Consider the following 24,000-nt stretch of genomic DNA (forward strand, 5'->3'; position numbering starts at 1 on the left):
TGGATGTTGCTGCCGTTTAACATTGCACAAAGGCCTTGTTCGGGGGCCCACAGTAAAATGTTCTCTTATAGCGAGAATCACACGCCTACATCAAAAGAAAGCTGAACTTGTCCACTTCAATTAAAAAAATACGTTTTGATTTTACCATGTTCCATTCTGGAGATATTGACCTTTTTGCAACACCTGCATTTGCCTGGAAGTGGTTATCTTGAACAGCGAGCAGAGTTATGGATGGTTTAAAGTCAGAGACATTGACAGGCAGATATAAAATTGAACCCAATAAATATCCTATACATCCTATACACCGAATGAAAGCCCTGAATGTGTACTTTTACGAGGAAAACAGTAAACATTGATCCCATCTACAGTTAGACAGTAATTGGTTATTGAATGCAGCTTGTGCCCACCAGATAACTTCAGAGAAGACATGGACGTGAACTCCTCAATATTCACAAAATAAGGCCTATAGCGACATATAAATACTATATACCGTATGAAACAGAAGACTCTCTGCTTTCATAAGGAAAAAAATTGTACTGTAATAATAAAAAAATCACACCCCTGTGAAGTGAGCAGTGCAACTCTACTTCTCTACTTATTCACTACAGCTCGCTATATACGGACTGAGGCAGAAAGTCATGTAAACCTTTTATTTACAGTTTGGTCTGTAAACTTCTACTGTAATAATAAAAATCACACCCCTGTGAAGTGAGCGTTGCAACTGTTCTGTACTTATTCACTACAGCTCGCTATATACGGACTGAGACAGAAAGTCATGTAAACCTTTTATTTACAGTTTGGTCTGTAAACTTCTACTGTAATAATAAAAATCACACCCCTGTGAAGTGAGCGGTGCAACTGTTCTTTATAGTTGCGCGGTGCAACTGTAGAGAACAGTTGCACCGCTCACTTCACAGGGGTGTGATTTTTATTATTACAGTAGAAGTTTACAGACCAAACTGTAAATAAAAGGTTTACATGACTTTCTGTCTCAGTCCGTATATAGCGAGCTGTAGTGAATAAGTACAGAACAGTTGCAACGCTCACTTCACAGGGGTGTGATTTTTATTATTACAGTAGAAGTTTACAGACCAAACTGTAAATAAAAGGTTTACATGACTTTCTGCCTCAGTCCGTATATAGCGAGCTGTAGTGAATAAGTAGAGAAGTAGAGTTGCACTGCTCACTTCACAGGGGTGTGATTTTTTTTATTATTACAGTACAATTTTTTTCCTTATGAAAGCAGAGAGTCTTCTGTTTCATACGGTATATAGTATTTATATGTCGCTATAGGCCTTATTTTGTGAATATTGAGTTCGGGTCCATGTCTTCTCTGCAGTTATATCTGGTGGGCGCAATGTGCATCCACCCAGTATCCAATTTATGACAAACTGTACATGGGATCAATGTTTACTGTTTTCCTCGTAAAAGTACACATTCAGGGCTTTCATTCGATGTATAGGATGTATAGCATATTTATTGTGTTTATTGTTATATCTGCCTGTCAATGTCTGACTATAAACCTTCATAACTATGCTTTCTTTTTGATGATGATTGCCGCCTCGCCTAATCTATCTCACTGCTTTCATTGTTTTGATCGCAGTAACATTGGGGGGGGGGGGGGGTCATGGGCACATTGGGCAGCAAAAGTCTTGATCCGTACGGCTATAAAAAGTCCCATTCCACCGTTCGGTTCAGAACTAGACGCGTTGTCATCAGCTGATTTTGTTTTTCAAGCTAGTGTAGGGGAACATGCCTGGGCATGCTAGCCTGGCACGGCCAGACTCATAGCGAGGGTTCACTGATGTTTCCTCCGGGGAAGAATCTTCAGTGAATCCCCGCTATGAGGCTGGCCAAGCCAGGCTATGGGCATGCAGCTTGGGGGCGATGGAGGGGGAAAAAAGCGTCACCCGGCTGTGATGTCGACGAGAAGGAAAAAATGACTTCCACAGATGACAACACCACGGTTTAGGTCGCGGAAAAGTTCGTTATACATTACACCCGGGTCGATTACGTCCCCGACGCGTTCATTGCGGTCTTATCACTACAATTATAATGAATAAAAAAGCGTTACAATCACACGTCTGAGCGATCTCCGATTATGACGGCTCTGCATGGCGATACGTGATCCACCAACGGTAGACTGTCTGTTGTCATGGCGGCCCCCCTCGATACTGTGGTTCGTTTGTTAGTTCGTAGTATTGTAGGCTCGGGGATCGTTTGGTCGCTACAGTATGAAGAAGTAAACATGCATCTGTCCATGTGTGTTGCCGATCTGGTGCAGAATCTGCAGATCATGTGTTAGGCAGCGTAACAGCGTTCCGTATGTTTTTTTCCGAGACATGAGCCCCCGTCTCGCAAGGCTCTCCTCCTGCAGGAGAAACAGGAGGGGAGGGGGGAATCGAGTATAAAAGCCAATAGGTGGAGGAAAGCCTGGTGAGGCGAGGTTAGGTGAAATATGATTCTTTTCACACACGGGCTACATCGGCATGGGCGCAGCCATTCTACACTGGTTTATACACGTAAAGCGGTCCGCCCTCCTGTTTTCAGGAGGGGAGGGGTTTTTTTTTTTTTGTTTTTTTTTTCTGATCACGTGAGCGGGACTAAGCAGCAATGATAGGGCGATGGTTCTTCATTGTCCGGGTGGGTAAAAAGATGAATGAAAGTATGCTATAAAAAGTGATTGAAACGTATTGATACGTGATCCGCACCCGACGTTTGATTAATTGATAACGTATTGATACGCGATCCGCGTTGGGAGTGTTAACAGCAACGAAACCACATGGTGTCACGGTCCGTGACTTCCGTGTTCTGTATGCCTGTTGTATTTTTCCTGTGTGCCTTTATTCTGTAGTATTGTTTTGTGCCTTCCTGTCTGCCCCTAGTTCTGTACCGGTCTTGTCAACCTTGTGATTAGTCTAGTTTCTCCACCTGTGTCTTGTTAGTTTCCCAGCCAATCCCCGTGTTGATTTGTCAGTTGTGTTCACCTGTGTCTAGTTGGCCCTTGTCTATTTATATGCCCTTGTGTATTCAGTTCCTTGTTCGTTCGTGAAAGTAAGTCAGTGGTTTTTTGCTCCTCGTGATATAGTTCCTAGTGTTTTCTTTTGCTCCTAATAAACCCCCTTGTATTCGACCTGCCCTGTGTCCTCTGCCTTTGTCTGCGCTTGGGTCCAACACTTGCCTGGCTCGAACCGTAACAGTACGAACGAGAGTTCCTTGTTCGTTCGTACTGCCACAGTTCGAGACAGGCAGGTGTTGGCACTATGACACTGAAGCTGCATTTATAGTAGCTGGACAGCTGATTTCAGTGGTGGAAAGTAACTAAGTACATTTACTTAAGTACAATTTAGGATGTATAATTTGTACTTTACTTGAGTATTTCCAATTTTCATTTTCTTTTACTTCTACTCCACTACATCTCGGATCCAAATATTGTACTTTAACTACATTTCTTTTACAAATTTAGTTACTATTTACTTTGAAGATTTTGATTATTATGACAAAATATACAGTAAAAACACTTACTTTAACTACATTTCTTTAAAAAATGTAGTTACTATTTACTTTGACGATTTTGATTATGAAAATATATAATATAAAAACACAAAACTGAAAATAGCCGATCTACAAGCTCACAATGCGTCGCAATGCAACACATTGTGAGCTTGTGGATCAGCTTTTTTCAAAAGATTCTTAATATACATTTGAAAATTTGAAATGGGACATATTCTGCATAATAAGTACTGCTTTAAGTAAATTTTGAGTCCAAAACTTTAGTACTTTTACTCGAGTACATTTTGGGACTTTTACTTGTAACGGAGTAGTTCTACATTCCAGTATAGATACTTTTACCTGAGTAAAACATTTGAGTGCTTTTTTCCACCACCGGTCTGCAGTTTGGACACTATTGACACTGAAGCTGGATTTATAGCAGCTGGAAACTAGCAGATATACAAGTTCACAGTCAGGGACGTGCAGAGTGTGTTAGAGGGGCAGGGGCTAAAATCCCGTAAGAGGGCACTTTTGGATGAAAATAGCTGATCTACAAGCTCACAACGCATTGCGCTGGGATGCGTTGAGAGCTTGTAGATCAGCTATTTTCGTGGCGCAGCCGCAGCACTCTAGCTATAGAGATGCGGCATCACGACATGGCTTTGTAAACAAAGTTGTTCAATGCAAAATACTGTGTTCAAGTTCAGGAGACTTGACCTAAGAGATATGAGGGCAAGAAGCGACCTCGCCCTAAAGCAGGGGTTCCCAAACTTTATCATGTCAAGGACCCCCAAATTGACACTAATTAGCCCTGCGAACCCCCGTTTGAAAAGATATGCCAGGGACCCCCATAAGAGAAGGTTTTTACAGCTCTAGCAGTGATTCTCAACCCGTTTAATTTCAAGGACCCCCAGTTTGACATGCATTAGTCGGACCCCCATTTAATGGCATTTCTATCTCTGAGACCCCCAATTTATATTTTATATATATAAAATGTTAATCTAACTCTGGGAGTGTACACATGGAACAAAGTGGACCCGTTAGGGTCCATTTGGTTCCATTTGTACACTCTCAGAGTTACAGACCCATAAGGGTTAATTTGGTTCCAAACTATCATTTAGCTGGGGACCCCCTGGAACTCCCTCAAGGACCCCTGGGGGTACCCGGACCCCACTTTGGGAACCACGGCCCTAAAGTGCGAGGTCGCGTGCACGCAAGTGCACCTGGGTGACAGCAGACTGCTGGGCGAGCGCTGGCGCTTTGGCATGGGGGGGGTCAGATCAACATCCATCCTTCAACCGCTTATCCGTAGTCGGGTTGCGGGGGCAACAGCTCCACCAGAGTGCTCCAGACTTCCCTCTCCAGAACAACATCAGTGACTTCCTCCTGGGGGATTCCGAGACGTTCCAAGGCCAGTGAGTCGATGTGTTTCCTCCAACTGCGCCTTGGTCTGGCCCGGGGTCTCCTCCCAGTGGGACGTGCGTCGAGGACCTCCCTATAGGGAGATGCCCGAGAGGCATCCTAACCAGATGCCCGAACCACCTATATGGCTCCTTTCCAGGCGAAGAAGCAGCGGTTCTACTCCGAGTCTCTCTTGTGTGACTGAACTTTTCACCCTAGATCAACATATGGAATGAATTCTGTACTGGCCATATATGGAGCGTGTCTTGAGTGTGTACAGGGTTTGATGAGGTCAGATCAACATGTGGAATGTCAGAACAGGTCAGCTCCATATATGGACATCTGCAGTAAGGGTGGCAGCGGGGGCAGTGTCTTGAGTGAAATGAATTGAATGACTGATCCACAACAGGAAGTGATGTCACATAAATCAACGCAAGGTCTCATGGGACACTGGAAAGTCTCTGTCTGTCTGTCTGTCTGTCTGTCTGTCTGTCTGTCTGTCTGTCTGTGCCTGACTATTAGTGACAACATTTATGATATATAATATTAATAATTGTTGGTCATGACCTTTGGCCTTTAACACACAGCATGTGCTTTGTGTGTGTGTGTGTGTGTGTGTGTGTGTGTGTGTGTGTGTGTGTGTGCACGCGTGTATTTTTCAGATCATGGACGAAATCGGCCAACGTTATGCACGCATCTCAGACAACCCTGAGGTACTCTGTCTGTCTGTCTGTCTGTCTGTCTGTCTGTCTGTCTGTCTGTCTGTCTGTCTGTCTGTCTGTCTGTCTGTCTGTCTGTCTGTCTGTCTGTCTGTCTGTCTGTCTGTCTCCTTATCTGAATGAGAGATTTTGATTGGCTGAGTAGACTTTATTTGACTTTGATGCAATTTTCCACAATGCAATGATCGCACGCACGCACACACAGTCACGTACACACACATTCCATCATTTCCATGAAGTGTAGTTCTGTGTGTGTGTGTGTGTGTGTGTGTGTGTGCGTGTGCGTGTAAAGAGGAACAAAGCCATAAATAGGAAATAAAAACTTGAAGTAATGTCTATAGGAGGGGACAGGGGGTGTTGGGGGGGGGGCGGTATCTACTATCAAGGTATTTAAATACTTAAAGTAAATTATGTTCACTTGTATGTCACCGCGAGACATGGCCAAAGCAGTTTTGGGGGTCCCCAGCCAAAAACATTGAGAACCCTTGATGTTGAACGTTTTGGCTGGGGACCCCCGGAAAGGCTTTGGCCATGTCTCGCGTTAATTGATGGAATGTTGGATTGAAAGATTTGGTTTCTGTAAGGAATGTGTTTGTATGTTTGTTTGTTTGTTTGACTTGTTTATGTTTGTTCATGTTTTATGTTCTTCACAATTTATTTTTGTCAGATAGTAACATGTAAAAATGAATAAGCTAATAACATATAGCTTCAAGTTTAGAGCTTTTCTGTCAGACAATAAAACTTGAACAATCCGATTATTGATTATCAATATCACAATATGGAGTTATGAGAGACAGTGGTAACTTTCCCATGGTCACACACACACACACACACACACACACACACACACACACACACACACACGCACGTCCTCGTCTAGCCCTCGCTCGCCCATTCTTTTCCCACTCCATAAAACTGTCAACTTTGTATGTTTTCTAATGAAACATTGACAGCAAAGTATAGTATACCTCTCTCTCTCTCTCTCTCTCTCTCATTATATCTACCTCTGTCACCCTCCCTCTCTCTCTTTCTGCCCCTCCTCCCTATCTCTCTCTCTCTCTCTCTCTCTCTCTCTCTCTCATTATATCTACCTCTGTCACCCTCCCTCTCTCTCTTTCTGCCCCTCCTCTCTCTCTCTCAATTCTCTAATATTACAACTTTTGACCACGCCCCCTCACATCCCTGTGTGTGTGTGTGTTTGTGTGTGTGTGTGCGTGCGCGTCAGGTTATAAAGCGGAGCAGCAGCTTTGGGAGTAAAGTACACATCAGTGCAGGATCGGTCGAGAAACACACACACACCATGGAGCGCACCGTCGAAGAGGTACGCACGCACACACACACATGCATGACACACATGACACACACGCACACACACACACACACACACACACACACACACACACACACACACACACACACACACACACACACACACACACACACGCATGCATGACACACATGACACACACACACACACACACACACACACACACACACACACACATGGGGTCTATTATTAGGTGGTCTATATTGTAAACATCTCGGCTATTTCAGATCTCAGTCTGTTGTTGTGCATACTGACAACATATTAAAAGTATCCTTAATGAGTCTTGTAGTTATTTGGACATAATACACTGATATCTTATCTAACTATACCAGGCACGGGGCTGGGCTAACTGGCACCCCAGTCATACCCCTCTCATTGTACAGTTTCCTTTCAGTTCAAGTGGTAACATAACGTCAATGTGCATGTGTCCACGGTCTGTCCACCTTTAAGATTAACGCCTTGCATGCACTGCGCAAAAAGCATGGAATACGGATGTGTATATTACAGGAAACTCCCGTTAAACTTTCCAACAAACTCCGGTAAACTCCCGAATTGTACCATCACACCTGTATATTCCCGTATATTAACTGTATATGCCCGCTAAACTTGAGGTTTACGGGCAAAATACAGTGCCCATAATTAATTTTCTTCACCAATGTGTTTGTAAAGGTGTCTACTAGCATATCCTACATTGGTTTCTATTCAACCACCCTAGGGGAAGTTTTGACAACTGCTGAAAGTTGGGGTACCATACAACCATTATAAGGCAAAATGTTCTATATTTCATTATGCTTTAAGTAGCATGTGACGCAGGGACGTAACTACCGTGACGCAGACAACGCGACTGCGTGGGGGCCCAGAGGCAAGGGGGGCACACGGCCGCCCACCCGTGCCGTCTGTAAAATGAAATTATAATACAGAGATGCAATGACAGTTGAGTTGAACAAAGTTTGGCAGAGCCTGGTGGTGACTGCTGCTATAGCACACACACTCGCTGATCAGGGCCCAGTGACAGATCTGTTTACGCCACTGATGTGACGTGTCAAACTAGGGGGTTTTCATCATTCTGAATCTATTCCAAGCATTCGTTTCGCACGAAAAACACTCGTTGGGCTAAATTTGTGTGATGACGGCTATGGCCTTTTTAATCCAAAACACTGTGTGTGTGTGTGTGTGTGTGTGTGTGTGTGTGTGTGTGTGTGTGTGTGTGTGTGTGTGTGTGTGTGTGTGTGTGTGTGTGTGTGTGTGTGTGTGTGTGTGTGTGTGTGTGTGTGTGTGTGTGTGTGTGTGTGTGTGTGTGTGTGTGTGTGTGTGTGTGTGTGTGTGTGTGTGTGCGCGTGCGCGTGTGTGAGTGTAGGTAGCTCCACCAGAGTCTTCCTCATGCTGGGAGACGATGAAGGACAGGTTCCCTCGCCCTCAGGGTCTGATCAACGTGCTCGTAACCAAGGGTGAGCGTGTGTGTGTGTGTGTGTGTGTGTGTGTGTGTGTGTGTGTGTGTGTGTGTGTGTGTGTGTGTGTGTGTGTGTGTGTGTGTGTGTGTGTGTGTGTGTGTGTGTGTGTGTGTGTGTGTGTGTGTGTGTGTTCGCAAGGAGTTGCATGACGAATCATTGGTGTGGTTTGGGCCTTAGAAGAAACCATTCTAACCAAAGTTCTGAAATATCACCAGCTAAAGCAGACCATATCACAGCTAGGCTGCAGATGTAAACTTTTAGTTTGTATCTTTGGTATAGCCTATAGAAGGGCATGTTGTGAGGGACCTACAAATGGCCGGCCTCTCCAAAAGGAGAGACAAGCACCTAGCAAGGTATACTGCTCAGTATCAGCCATTATAGGTAGCCGATCAATTTGGAGGAGGCGTGTTTCATTTATCCATGATATCTACTGTGTCTGACAAGTATGTCAGCTATTCTCCTATTGACTGACTGACTGACTGACTGACTGACTGACTGACTGACTGGCTGGCTGTGAATTCCTATGAATTAACTCTTTCCTATGAATTAACTCTTTCAGGCTTATCCGTAAACATTCTACACTAAAACATCAACAGAAACCATATACACAGGTTTTCACTCTTACTTACAGCTAGCCACACTTTTTAATTGCACAAATGTCATCTGGGGTAGGTTTGTAATCTTTAGGTACCTGTAGATTGGTATAGGGCTCAGTGGCCTGATAGATCTCTTTTTCCATCCAAACTACTCTGGGTCCCATGCTGGTGGAAGATGCCCATCGACATTTTGCCACAAAGCTGCTTAAAAGTGGGCTCTTAACATTCTCAATTAATGATTGATGTGTTTATTGGTAGAGCAGCTACCTGTAAGTTATTTTCTCCCAGAATAGTAGCTATAGTCTAGTTTCCTCCATAGTTTCCTTAACGGAACAGGCCCTGAAGGTCCAAATGGCACTTGGAATGCCTATAGCACAAGATGAGGAGTGTGGAAATCAGACATGGGAAAAGACTTTGCAGTATCTCTGTCCTCCTCTTCCCTATCTTTCATGTCTGATCAATCTTGGAGCAGATGTGACAACTCAGGGCCAAGGTCTTCAGGGTCTCTTGCTTCAATGTTATTAAAATATTCCATCCTGCACTGTGGCCGTACCTCATGAAGGTTATATGAACTGGTTGGTCCACCGACCAGTCCATCCTCCAATGGGTGGTGTCACATAAAAATAACTTTGAACATGTGGAGGTAGCTTTTCAGGTAGTAGAGGCCATAACATCAGAAGATGGAGAAGTCAGTCATCTCATGTTAAGACTAGATGTATGACAACAGCTATTGCAATCTGACTCAAGGCTCTCATCAGGTCCTCTGCCTCTGGTCCATCTATACGATCCCATTCTGTAGCACTAGCTCTGCAGCAATCAACTGCAGGGCACGCACGCACAATCTCAAGGAACTTCTTTCCCATTAAACAAATTGGCAAAAACATCTGACAAAACTCCAGAAAGCCCACTTACAGCTAATAGTGAACCTACTGTAGGCTCATACTGTATAATAAAATCATCAAGGCGGATACATCTTTTTTATTAAATAGTACATTTTACATTTTATTTTACAAAACTACACAAAATTGCCCACAAAACTACTTTTGTGGGCAAAGTTTGGTGCAAGATGCTCGATAGATGGCCTGAAAGGGTTAATATGCCACCACCTGAAAAGAAATATGCTACAGTTTCACTAATACAGATTGTAGAAAGCAAAGTTGATACATTTGACATGATTATTGTGCATACAATCTCAAAAGATATATTTTATGGAATTTGGGGATTTTCGGGCATGAAGGGGTTAATAAGAATTAATTAATAATGCATTAATCATAAATCAAATACATTGTGCATATCCACTTTCATAAACACTGTAGAAAGCAAATTTGATGCATTTAGACCAAGTATTTTGCATGAAATGCCATAACACTCTATTTTGGGTGGATTTTTTGTGTTTAGGGCATTAAGGGGTTAATAGCTAAATATGCCCAAGGGATATCACCGCCGGCACCCTCTTGAATTATTAAGAGGTGACCCCAAGCTACAAGAATCAGTTGAGAAAAAAACTTTTACTGACGAAACCACGTTCAGCCAAAAATCAGCCTTCTGCTCCCTTCTGCTTCCTTGTACTTCTGTTTATGTGGACATACATAAATTGTGTGTGTGTGTGTGTGCGCGCGCGTGCAAGCGCATTCATATAAATAGTTTCTGTCAGATGAATCATTATGAATAGAATAACACTCTGTCTGTCTGTCTGTCTGTCTGTCTGTCTGTCTGTCTGTCTGTCTGTCTGTCTGTCTGTCTGTCTGTCTGGCGACCCTTAAAACAGGTGGCCGTCGTTGTCTGTCTGTTTGGGATGATGTAGTCTCGCATAGCCAGACAACTACTGTATTCCACAATCTGAATGATACAGTATATAGAGTCTGGAACTACACCTCCCTCTGAATGATACAGTATATAGAGTCTGGAACTACACCCCCCTCTGAATGCTACAGTATATAGGGCTGTATTTTGCGTGTCTTAAGTACCAGGTCTTATTACTTAACTTAAGATCTGGAGGCGTGATCAATGCTATTTGGCTATTCTGAGTGGCCAAAGAGCATTGACCACGCCTCCAGGTCTTAAGTTAAGTAATAAGACCTGGTACTTAAGACACGCAAAATACAGCCCATAGAGTCTGGAACTACACCCCCCTCTGAATGCTACAGTATATAGAGTCTGGAACTACACCCCCCTCTGAATGCTACAGTATATAGAGTCTGGAACTACACCCCCCTCTGAATGCTACAGTATATAGAGTCTGGAACTACACCCCCCTCTGAATGCTACAGTATATAGAGTCTGGAACTACACCCCCCTCTGAATGCTACAGTATATAGAGTCTGGAACTACACCCCCCTCTGAATGCTACAGTATATAGAGTCTGGAACTACACCCCCCTCTGAATGCTACAGTATATAGAGTCTGGAACTACACCCCCCTCTGAATGCTACAGTATATAGAGTCTGGAACTACACCCCCCTCTGAATGCTACAGTATATAGAGTCTGGAACTACACCTCCCGAAATCCGAGTAAGGAAGCTGCCATTTGTGTTCACAAAAATACATTTTAAAATATCTTTAGAGCTTTTCTTTTTTTGTTTGTTTTTTTCTTCTGCTAAGCAGAAAGCTATAACCTATATGCTTAGATGATATCCATTTATATTAGGATACATTGGTGCGACAGTAAAGACGAAACGGAAGTTGGGAGGAGGCGTCACTGCTGCTTTATATTTTATTGTATTTTACTAGCTTCCATTCTCCAGACTGTATGACGGAAGCATTTGAAAATTGTGAGAGGCAACAGTCTGGCCAGGCGAGACTATGGGTGGTGGTCTCTAACACTGTGTGTGTGTGTGTGTGTGTGTGTGTGTGTGTGTGTGTGTGTGTGTGTGTGTGTGTGTGTGTGTGTGTGTGTGTGTGTGTGTGTGTGTGTGTGTGTGTGTGTGTGTGTGTGTGTGTGTGTGTGTGTGTGTGTGTGTGTGTGTGTGTGTGTGTGTGTGTGTGTGTGTGTGCGTCTGTCTGTTCCTCAGTGTGTCTCCTGTTTCTCCTCTATGGAGTGGTGTGGTCCATCACCGGTAAGGAGTGTCTACCGGGAGGAAACCTCTTCGGCATCGTCATCCTCTTCATCTGCGCCGTGCTCGGAGGGAAGCTGGTCGGAATGGTCCAACTGCCCACACTGCCCCCGTTCCCGCCGCTACTTGGTACGACCCACTTTTCATTGGCTATAGGGGGATACTGGGTTTAAATCATTAAGACCTGGAACGCATCTGTGTGTGTGTCACCTTAGCTTCTATAACCATGCACTTTAACCATTATTTTACACTTTAGCCATTGAAAAATAGCAGATCTACAAGCTCATAGCGTGGCTCCGAGTGCCATGCTACAAGTTTGTATATTTGCGATTTTGAAAATGTGGTGAAAATCTTTGAATATTCTTTCACAGCAAACGTTTTTTTAACTCATATCTTTGCTTCTGGGGGAAGTCCCTGGAACAAAATATTTTCAGACCAAACACAGATAATTCTGGGTGTCCTCGACATGAAATAGTTTGAGCACCACTGGGTTTTTCAGAAAACTGCAACAACCTTATCTTCGTAATTTGGTGCCAATTATGGACCCTTCGCTAAGCCCCACCCACTACTCTGCAGGCGATGCAAGCTGTGCTTCTCATCCATTGAGATGCATGTTAAATGACAGGATTTCTCCATATAAATAATCGCTCATTTCAGTAGCAAGAGCTTCAAAATGTCTTCTAAATCTAGTCAACCAGGCCTGCAGTAGGCTATGCACTGGACAAAATGTGCATGACATTATTTCAATAAACTAGAAATACGAGGACATGTTCGAGGGAGAAACAATATCCAACTCAATCAACTTTAATGACCGTCTGACACAAGTTTTCATTTAATGCACAGTGAGGTGATTAGTAATATTGCCATAACCTGGGTTGTGCTCTCAAGAGATAAATAATTGTTAAACGTCTGCATTACTTAATTAACAAGAAGTCTACACAATTAGACAATGTCAAATAATTGCTATTTTTTTTGTTTGCCTGTTATCAGGCAAACATTGATCCAAATAACAATAACAATTTGCATGAAGGAGTGAGCCGTAACAACAGTCTGGCATCGAGAGAGTAATGGTTTATTGGAAACTTTAATGTATGGAAATTCATGTGGATGATTATTTTTTCCTCATTCCATTGTGTGCGCGCGTGTGTGTGTGTGTGTGTGTGTGTGTGTGTGTGTGTGTGTGTGTGTGTGTGTGTGTGTGTGTGTGTGTGTGTGTGTGTGTGTGTGTGTGTGTGTGTGTGTGCGTGTGTGCGTGTGTGTACAGGCATGCTGTTAGCGGGCCTGGTCTTACGTAACGTCCCGTACGTGACAGACGCGGTCTACATCGACACTCACTGGTCAGCGGCACTGAGGAACATCGCTCTGGCCATCATTCTGACCAGAGCTGGGCTGGGGCTGGACCCTATGGTACACGCCACGCATGCATGCACACACGCAATTTTCAATGTAGGCATTTATCAGACGCTCTTAATCGAGAGCGATTTACAGTAAGCAAGAACAACACATGTAGAATGTCATGTATATATCATGTTGTAGACAGATGCCCAGAGACTGATCTTTCCTACTATAGTGTTTATCGTTTCAATGTTATTTTATTACTATTATTATTATTAGTAGGAACAGATTTTAGTTTTCTTTTTTATATATATTCTACTGTTAGACTGATGATAAGTTCTTGGTTTACTTATGATCCTTGATGACTATTTCTACACACGATACCATGTGTTGTTCTTGCTTGCTGTAAATCACTCTGGATTAAGAACGTCTGATAAAGGCCTAAATTGTAAATTGTAATGAAGTGTACATTGCACTGGGTATCCACCGTATGTTCGGATACAGGTCACACATCTGTACTGTTCTGTCTGGGATGTAATGTTTGAAAAATGGTCTTAAGTAATGTAAACTAAGTATACATGATGTGAACATGCACGATACATTATCAGACTCAATTTGATTGTTGTGTGTGTGTGTGTGTGTGTGTGTGTGTGCGTGTGCGTGCGTGTGTGTGTACGTGCGTGCGTGTACTAGGCTCTGAAGCGTCTCAAGGGGGTGTGTGTGCGTGTGGCAGTGGGTCCGTGTGTCATGGAGGCGTGTGTCATCGCCATCGTTTCTCACTTCCTGCTCAAGCTGCCCTGGGTGTGGGGCTTCATCCTGGGGTAACACACACACACACACGCACACACGCACGCACACACGCACACACGCACGGTATTTGTTTTTATTAGCATGGGAAACATCATTTCTCTCTCTCTCTCTCTCTCTCTCTCTCTCTCTCAAATTTTAATTAAATTCAAAGGAGCTTTATTGTCATGAGAAAATGTACGTTTACATTGCCAAAGCAGAAGTGGAACAAGACAATCAAAAATAAAACAATGTAGTTACTCTCTCTCTCTGTCTCTGTCTCTGTCTGTCTCTGTCTCCGTCTCTGTCTCTCTCTCGCTCTCCCTCCCCTCCCTCCCTCCCTCTCTCTCTCTCTCTCTCTCTCTCTCTCTCTCTCTCTCTCTCTCTCGCTCGCTCGCTCGCTCTCTCTCTCTCTCTCTCTCTCTCTCCCCAGGTTTGTGCTATCAGCAGTGTCTCCAGCAGTGGTGGTTCCATCCATGCTGTTGTTACAGAGGGAGGGGCTAGGAACGGAAAAGGTACTGGATGTGTTCAAAACTGTCACTTTTCAGGAAATGGAAAAAAGGAGTATTACAGTTCCAAAGGATCCAGTGTAGTTGTTATAGTCACAAGCTCTGGTTAACATCAAATTGAATAACATTAAATGGTCCTATCAAATAGTAACGCCCAGTGCTGAGGACGGAGATCTATTGATATCAAAACCGATCCCATCGCTCCACAGGCTGGGAGTGTCTGTTGCGCAACATTCGATGTTGTTTCCGGTGGGACGTCATCGAAAATGTCCCCCCCCCCATTTTAGCCGATCAGATCGAAAATCTTAAAACGTGAATAACTCTTGATCTAAATCATTCCGTCCAATTCTAAGCAAAGATTATGTGTTAGACGGCCCATCGCGGTCCTGTCGCTAGTCGCGTTAGAATTAATCATACCTCCCGTTGTTGTCGATCGCCTCGGGAGTGTTTTGGCTACATCAAGCTACTTCAGCTACATCCGGGATAGCGCCTGGTCCGTCGCTAAATGTGCTCGGCTGCTATAAATCGCTGGGCGCTATGATTTAATGGATTAAATAATCCCGGGCATTCGGGGTGTTAACAGAATGTGAAAAAGTGTCTTTGGAAATGTTCCAAATTTCAATACAGCAATGCATTTTGTTTTTTGTTTTTTTGTTTTTTTAAGATATTTTTTTTGCGGCTTACGCCTTTTATTGGTTTTTGAAGGGACAGACAGTAGGCTGACAGGAAACGGGAGAGAGATGGGGGAAGACATGCAGTAAAGGCCGTGTCGGGCTCGGGAGTCGAACCCGCGGCACACTGCGACTGGATTCCCATTCGGGTGCCCAGACGGTTATGCCACCGCCTGGGCAAAATAAAATGTTTTGATTGATTGATTGATTGAATTCTTTATAACAGTTTAAAAAAATCACAGGAAAGTACAGTTCAATACAAGGTCTGCTAAGAGGATTTCAATTATTAGGTTATATATTCTGTGTATAATGTGAACTGTTTCAGGGAATCCCCACTCTGCTGATGGCTGCTGGGAATTGTAGTTTTCATATATAATGTGTTGTTTCTAGGGAATCCCCACTCTACTGATGGCTGCTGGGAGTTGTAGTTCTCATATATAATGTGTTGTTTCTAGGGAATCCCCACTCTACTGATGGCTGCTGGGAGTTTTGATGACATCCTGGCCATAACGGGCTTCTCTACATGTCTGGGAGTGGCCTTTTCTACTGGTATACACACACACACACACACACACACACACACACACACACACACGCGCGCACACGCACAGTTCTGGAAGTGGTTATATAGAGGGTATGCGCATGCATAAAGTGAATGGCAGAACGAGTGACAAAGTACATTTCATTTTAAAGTTTAAAGTAATTTAATGCAATCAAATAGGACTTTTCTGTTTGGATGTATGGGCTGTCAAGGCCAGAAAGTAGTTTTTTGCCACTCAGTAGGCGTTCCCGCATAACTTCCGGGTATGATGATGATGTCGCACGCATACCCTCTATTATATTACATTACATTACATAATTATTATAATGTTTACATGTTAATTAGGAGCTACATGGATGAACATCCTAAAAGGAGTTCTGGAGGTGGTTGGAGGAATGGTCGCTGGATTCATCCTGGGACTGTTTGTCTGCCTATTCCCCTCTAAAGACCAGGTGTGTGTGTGTGTGTGTGTGTGTGTGTGTGTGTGTGTGTGTGTGTGTGTGTGTGTGTGTGTGTGTGTGTGTGTGTGTGTGTGTGTGTGTGTGTGTGTGTGTGTGTGTGTGTGTGTGTGTGTGTGTGTGTGTGTGTGTGTGTGTGTGTGCAACTGTGCATACAGTGAGTGATGTCAGAGGGATGAGGGCTGTAATTCATATAAATACTGATATTGTTTGTGTGTGTGTGTGTGCGCGCGCGTGTGTGTGTGTGTGCGTGTGCGCGTATGTGTGCGTGCACAGGATGACGTGGTCATTAGAAGAACCTCCATGCTTTTAGGACTGTGTGTGTTCTTACTGTTCTATAACTGTGTGTGTGAGTGCGTGTGTGTGTGTGCGTGCGTGTAGGATGATGTGGTCATCAGGCGTACCTCCATGCTTCTAGGACTGTGTGTGTTCTATAACTGTGTGTGTGTGTGTGTGTGTGTGTGTGTGTGTGTGTGTGTGTGTGTGTGTGTGTGTGTGTGTGTGTGTGTGTGTGTGTGTGTGTGTGTGTGTGTGTGTGCGTGCGTGCATGTAGGATGATGTGGTCATCAGGCGTACCTCCATGCTTCTAGGACTGTGTGTGTTTGCAGTGTTCTTCAGTCACGTTGTGGGGTTCGCTGGAGCAGGAGGTCTGTGTACTCTGGTTCTGTCCTTCCTGGCTGCCCTGGGCTGGAGCACTGATAAGGTTTATACTACTACTATTATTATCATTATCTTTTATTTAATTTCATTTCATTTCATTTTCACGGTTACAAAATGTATGTATTAAAATGAGAGCGTTGGACACGTTAGTTTTTGGCCGTCAAAATAAGAGTATGCTCTGAAAAGAAATTGACGGAAGAATGAATCAATAGTGGTAATAATAACATATATTATTATTGTTATTATCTGCTGCGGGCATTAATGTCCCCCCTTTGCTTTTAGTTTCCGAATTGAACCGTGGGTGTTTTGTCCCTCCCAGGCTCCTGTCGCTGCCATTGTGGGCCGGGCCTGGGACATCTTCCAGCCCCTCCTCTTTGGTCTGATTGGTGCAGAGATCACCATCTCTACACTCAACCCCAGCACTGTGGGTAAGCCACGCCTCTTTGCTCTGATTGGTGCAGAGATCACTATCTCTAAACTCAACCCCAACACTGTGCGTAAGCTCCGCCCACTCTGTTCTACCGTACTGAACCATACGTACTGTTCTTGAATGATTGAAGTATTTATTAACACTTTGCAGAATTACAGTACATTTCAAGCACAACTCAATACAAAAACTGTTAACTGTGAGTGGACGACCCAATAAAGCATTACACTTGTTTACAAGAGGCTCCACCTTCAATTCATCAAAACATTTAGAGACGTACAAATATACACTTCTATTTAGCCAAAGAACAGAACAGGAATTCATCATAAAGGAGGTAAAAATGGATAAGAAACGAGGGAAAAAGGGGTGCCATTGTCATGAGCATTCATAAGTCAGGTTTCACCACCTGACAAAAACATGGAACTGCTCTGCCACCACAGTGTGTGAATGTTCTTCTCTCTCTCTCTCTCTCTCTCTCTCTCTCTCTCTCTCTCTCTCTCTCCCTGTCTCCCATGCAGGTCTAGGTCTAGCCTGCATATTGATTGGCCTGATAGTCAGACTGTTGGTAACGTTCGCCGTGGTTCATTACGGAGGATTCAACCTGAAGGAGAAACTGTTCATCTCTATAGCATGGCTGCCTAAAGCTACCGTACAGGTATTCTGTCTGTCTGTCTGTCTGTCTGTCTGTCTGTCTGTCCGTCCGTCCGTCCGTGCGTCCGTCCGTCCGTCTTAATGTGGTCAAACCAGACATTTCTTCTGATCAGCGTTTGGATCTATTATGTATTGCGTCTTTTGTGCTGATCCAAATAAAATAATTTGTGTGTGTGTGTGTGTGTGTGTGTGTGTGTGTGTGTGTGTGTGTGTGTGTGTGTGTGTGTGTGTGTGTGTGTGTGTGTGTGTGTGTGTGTGTGTGTGTGTGTGTGTGTGTGTGTGTGTGTGTGTGTGTGTGTGTGTGTGTGTGTGTGTGTGTGTGTGTTTATGTGCGTGCATGCGTGCGTGTCACTCCATCCAGGCCGCTATTGGCTCCAAGGCTCTCGACATGGCCCGCGAGGTCGGAGACGAGACTCTGATAAAGTTTGGAGAGGACGTGCTAACGTTAGCCGTGTTAGCGATCCTCTGCACGGCTCCGATCGGAGCGCTGGGCATCGGTCTGTCTGCCCCGAGACTGTTACACAGGCAGGTCAAAGGTATGTGCGCACGCACGCACGCACGCACGCACGCACGCGAAATGTGGCCCAGCTCAGCTGATCAGGTGGCTCAATTTACATGAAAATGCAAAATCTAAAAAAATATGTGACAGCTTATGTTTCAAAAGCTGTAGGGCCTAAACTATTATTTTTGTATTATATAAATGTAACTCAAACATATTGAAAACAGCCAATGTTAATCATATAAACCCAATTTAGTGTCATGTGTCGCTTTTTCTTAGATTCCCAGGCTAATTACCAAAAAGCGGCCCAATTTAGCTGACATCACCCTATATATATATATATATAGACAGACCATTTACAAGCTTCACAACGTATTGTGATCTTGTAGATCTGCTTCATACATGTATGGCTAAACCCTGGGCCCAGGCATACTATAGTGTCGAAACAATCTGGTGCGTTTGTGTGCGTGTTGACATGGGGGCAGATTAAAGTAAAGATAGAGATAAGAAGGTCATTCGGTATTTGTCCTGAGATGATGGAGAGGTTAAGAAAGCAAATAACACTTTATTGACACATCATTTACTTATACAAGCTATACGCGCCCCCCACTGCCCCGTATACATCCATGATCCTGCTCTTTGCTGAGAGAGAGAGAGATGTGAGTTGTGAGTGTGCATGAGAGAGCAAGGGTCACATGTGTGGGAGGGTATGCCGTATGAATGTGTGTAAATAACATACATGTATTTTTGAAGTGTGTGTAATCATTTATGCATGCATCTATTTTTTTTAAATATCTATGTTCATTCTCCCTCAGCTGAGGAGCCAGAGGGCGGGGCTACTCATCCAGACAACACTCTGATTGGCCAGGAGAAGACGGGCGCCACCTACGAGAGCAAGCTGTGAGGCTTCCCGATTGGATGGGCGGTCTATAGCAGTGGATCACAAACAGTGGGTCGGGAGCCATTTGTGGGACACATTGTTATATGGGTCCCCTTAGTATTTTGTTTCCTAAATTTGGTTTATTATTTCAAAGCATTTTCAAAAAACATTCCCCAAAAAAAGCAAAACTTTTCATGAATTAAAAACAAATTCAATGTTTTTTTCCCCCAGTAATTTCAGGAAAACATCTAAGAAAAATCTAAGAAATTCCATAAATTAGAAAATACATATTTTTAGAACTAGTGAAATTAGCCGAACTATAGAGCGTTGCAGTCCCGCCCCCTTTCATGACGACGCCAGGCCCAGGAAATAATTCCCAATGCATTTTTCCCATAGACATTTCAAAAAGTATTTATTTAAAGACCTTTTAAGCATCGTACAAAGCCAACTCGAGTTGTGACAAATCATGACAATAAACACAATGTTTTGGGCCGATGTATCCTGCCTTTTTTTCTTCTTTCTCATTATTTGTTCGGCCCAAAACATTGTGTTTGTTGTCATGATTTATCACAACTCGAGTTGGCTTTGTCCGTGGCGTAAACGTGTTTAAATAAATACTTTTTGTCTGAGGAAAATGAACGGGGAATTCTTTTCCGGGTCTCTCGAGGGGGCAGGACTGCGACGCTCTATAAGCTTAGCGCCACGTTGTGAGCTTGTAGATCTGCTATTGTCACTAAGTTGGGGTAATGTATCATTTCTCTTTTGGGTCACAGGCTAAAACGTTTGGGAACCACAGATCTATATGACACATCGTATTGTTTTTTGTTTTTGACTAAAAACTGTTTCTATACTAATGTCTCATTCATATCATATATACAGGCCTTAGAAGATGATCGCCTTATTATTATTGTTTTTCTGGATGAAATGTTTCCTTATATTTCCTTGTACTATATGATTCATGTTTGTTTTTCTATTTTATATTCAGCTGTTATAAAATGTAATAAAAGGTTTGTTTTTTTGAAGTGATGAAGTGATCAAGTGACACAATGCTGAAATACAGAATCTAAAGTGAATAAATTGAACAAACAGTTTCTGCATTGTGTTTAGAGTTTAATTAAAATGGCCAAGGTGTTGGCGACAGTTGGATTAAATTGCTGATCTACAATTAAGGACAAGGAGTGAGGACAGTTCGGTCAAATAGCACCGATTTACATCTGGGTTTCCAAGGCTACAATACAAGCTTGTAGATCGGCTATTGTCTCCCCAGACTGTTGCTGCCATCTAGTGGCCATCTGCCTGCCTGCCTGCCTGCCTGGCTGCCTGCCTGCCTGCCTGCCTGCATGTCTGCCTGCCTGCCTGCCTGCCTGCCTGCCTGCCTGCCTGCCTGCCTGCCTGCCTGTCTGTCTGTCTGTCTGTCTGTCTGTCTGTCTGTCTGTCTGTCTGTGTCTGTCTGTCTGTCTGTCTGCCTGCCTGCCTGCCTGCCTTGCCTGCCTGTCTGCCTGCCTGCCTGCCTGTGTGCCCACCCGTGCGTCCATCTGTCTTAAGACCAGCAGGTAACTTTTTGAAAACAGACAAAAACTATCCTCAGAATGCCGCAAGTCAAAACGGCACCCCTTTAGGTTACACCACATTTGGTGAACGGATTATGTGACCTGCCGGCAGTGTGGATGTGATAAGACCACATTTGTGTGGTGTAACATGGTGTGTGTGTGTGTGTGTGTGTGTGTGTGTGTGTGTGTGTGTGTGTGTGTGTGTGTGTGTGTGTGTGTGTGTGTGTGTGTGCGTGCGTGCGTGCGTGCGTGCGTGCGTGCGTGCGTGCGTGCGTGCGTGCGCGCGTGCATGCATGCGAGTGACAACACACACTCCACCAAAATACAGGATATTGTTTAATGTTTAGGCTCACAATATTCTCTCCAGCATCAAACAATCAGTGGTGGAAAAGTAAATTTACTTAAGTAGTATATAGGCTAACTATGTACAATTTATAGAGATTTGTGCTTTACTTGAGTATTTCAAGTATGTTTTACTTCTACTCCACTCCATCTTGGATCCAAATATTGTACTTTTACGCCACTATATTTATTTAAAAACTTTAGTTACTAGTTATGTTGTAGATACTCTAGTCTATAGAGTATACACATTTCATTATATATAGATATTCCACTGGTTCTTAGCTCACGTATGATTCTTGATGACTATTTTTCATGTATTTGATACCATGTGTTGTTCAAGCTTACTTACTGTAAATCGTTCTGGATTAAGAGCGTCTGATAAATGCCTACATTGTAAAACACACCACTAATAATATATAGTAATATTGTACATTTCGGCCAATTGAAAATAGCAGATGGTTTGAATCAACACTAATGTCCTCAAACAGTCCAGTCTCATCCTCCAAGGACTGAGGTTAGTGCATTTAGAGCAGTGGTTTCAACCTTTTTCATGTCAACGTCAATTATTTATTCAGACTTTGATCCACGGACCACCATTTGATGACATTTAGCCTCAGGCCCAAAACTAAATAATATGTTGTTGTCGTTGGATAAGATTTTGTCCACAATTCCATGCTGTATTGATGTTGGTACCTTTAGGAGAGAGAACAGGCAAACGTTGATCAAAATAACAATTCTTCTACATTCTCTAATTGTGTAGAGTTCTTGTAAATTAAGTAATGCAGATGTTTAACATGCAGGCACTTTAACCAACTATAAGCCACAGCGTTAATTTTTTTTAAATTATGTTTTCCTTACACATTTAGCATTACACATTTCCCACAATAATTCACATAATTATTTACAAAAACACAGTTTGATCAGGTGGGATGGACCAAGCATGCTCCCTACAGTGGAGTCAGTCAGGCACTATAAAAGGCCTACCTAGTCAGAACCAGGGTCAGAACCAGTGTAGTTTGGCTCCCATGAAAGCCTCCATGAAAGTGTCATGGCGCAGCCCACGTGACCACTTCCCTTTCTTCTCAAAGCTTCCTTGGTCAGAACTTTTCCTCCGGGGTGGTGGAAAGCCTGGTGAGGCGAGGTTAGGTCAGAACCAGGAAGCACTGTGGTAACACATGTCAAACATTTTCAAAACAACATGACTTACTTAACTTAAATAATGAAGGTGAGATTTTAACCCATTGTGACCTTATTGATACATATTTGACATATAGGGGAGAACAGGAAACATTGTTATATAAGTCTGTATATTTGTCAGTGGCAGGGTAATCTGCCACACAGTTTGGCTGCAAATGGAGAGAAAAAAAACCTTTGTGCCTGGATGTTATGCACCTGATAGAAAGCTTATTGGATAGGGGAAATTGCAGACTCAGTGTTTCACTAGTGTAGTAGGCCTACTGTCAGACAAGTTTACAGTGGCTATACATTTTTGGAAAAGTCTCGGGTAAATGTTTGCATAGTTTATAATAATGTTGAATTTCTTAACATAAATTGTATCTTCTGGGGGTCCCTGGCACATTAAATATGTCCAATCCCTGGTACAACATATTTTCAAATGGGGGTCCCTGACATTATTTTTTTTGGGGGGGGGTCCTTGATATGAAAAGGTTTGAGAACTGGACAACTGATTTACATCATCCATTATCTTCAGACACATGTAGTGTCTGCTGGTGAACACTAGATGGCAGCCAAACAGCAGTTTTCCAGTGTGTCCATGAGCAGTCACTGTTTTAAACACATTATTCAAACTACACACACACACACCCCCAGAGCGCATGCACACACGCACCCGCGTGCGCACACGGTAGCAGCACAGACATCAAACAGTGAGGTGGGAGGAGTGCAGTTCCCACTGTACTGAGTACATCGATGACTACCCCTCGCCCACACTGTACTGAGTACATCGATGACTACCCCTCGCCCACACTGTACTGAGTACATCGATGACTACCCCTCGCCCACACTGTACTGAGTACATCGATGACTACCCCTCGCCCACACTGTTCTGAGTACATGGATGAGTATTGACTTCCCACTGTACTGAGTACATCGATGAGTATTGGCTTTCCACTGTACTGAGTACATCGATGAGTATTGGCTTCCACTGTACTGGGTACATCGATGAGTATTAGCTTCCACTGTACTGAGTACATCGATGAGTATTGGCTTCCACTGTACAGAGTATACATCGATGAGTATTTGCTTCCACTGTACTGAGTACATCGATGAGTATTGGCTTTCCACTGTACTGAGTACATAGATGAGTATTGGCTTTCCACTGTACTGAGTACATCGATGAGTATTGGCTTCCACTGTAGTGAGTACATCGATGAGTATTGGCTTTCCACTGTACTGAGTACATCGATGAGTATTAGCTTCCACTGTACTGAGTACATCGATGAGTATTGGCTTCCACTGTACAGAGTATACATCGATGAGTATTTGCTTCCACTGTACTGAGTACATCGATGAGCATTGGCTTAGCTGCCTCCCTCGGCTGAACTTGAACCTGTCTGTCTGTCTGTGTGTCATGTGATGTTTATATTTAACCTCAAGTTAAAGGGCCGTGCTGTACCGCATGTCCACCCTGTC

At 43.5% G+C, this 24,000-nt stretch overlaps 1 protein-coding gene across 1 annotated transcript in view; it reads left to right on the forward strand.

Annotated features, from left to right (window-relative positions):
- Window positions 1–20,494, forward strand: part of LOC306914174 (sodium/hydrogen exchanger 9B2) — a 24,475-nt gene extending 3,981 nt beyond the window's left edge. The window contains exons 2-15 of the mRNA XM_079491117.1: window positions 5,556–5,606; window positions 6,838–6,933; window positions 8,297–8,387; window positions 11,998–12,168; window positions 13,304–13,446; window positions 14,068–14,195; window positions 14,594–14,675; window positions 15,796–15,889; window positions 16,227–16,333; window positions 16,893–17,042; window positions 17,319–17,427; window positions 17,945–18,081; window positions 18,439–18,613; window positions 19,392–20,494. Of these exons, the coding sequence (XP_079347243.1) occupies window positions 5,559–5,606; window positions 6,838–6,933; window positions 8,297–8,387; window positions 11,998–12,168; window positions 13,304–13,446; window positions 14,068–14,195; window positions 14,594–14,675; window positions 15,796–15,889; window positions 16,227–16,333; window positions 16,893–17,042; window positions 17,319–17,427; window positions 17,945–18,081; window positions 18,439–18,613; window positions 19,392–19,480 (1,620 nt within the window). The 5' untranslated portion in view covers window positions 5,556–5,558 and the 3' untranslated portion in view covers window positions 19,481–20,494. The remainder of the gene's footprint in view (window positions 1–5,555; window positions 5,607–6,837; window positions 6,934–8,296; window positions 8,388–11,997; window positions 12,169–13,303; window positions 13,447–14,067; window positions 14,196–14,593; window positions 14,676–15,795; window positions 15,890–16,226; window positions 16,334–16,892; window positions 17,043–17,318; window positions 17,428–17,944; window positions 18,082–18,438; window positions 18,614–19,391) is intronic.
- Window positions 20,495–24,000: the final 3,506 nt, after the last annotated feature.

The sequence above is a fragment of the Electrona antarctica genome (genome assembly GCF_951216825.1).
Source record: "Electrona antarctica genome assembly, chromosome: 21".
NCBI lineage: Eukaryota > Metazoa > Chordata > Actinopteri > Myctophiformes > Myctophidae > Electrona > Electrona antarctica.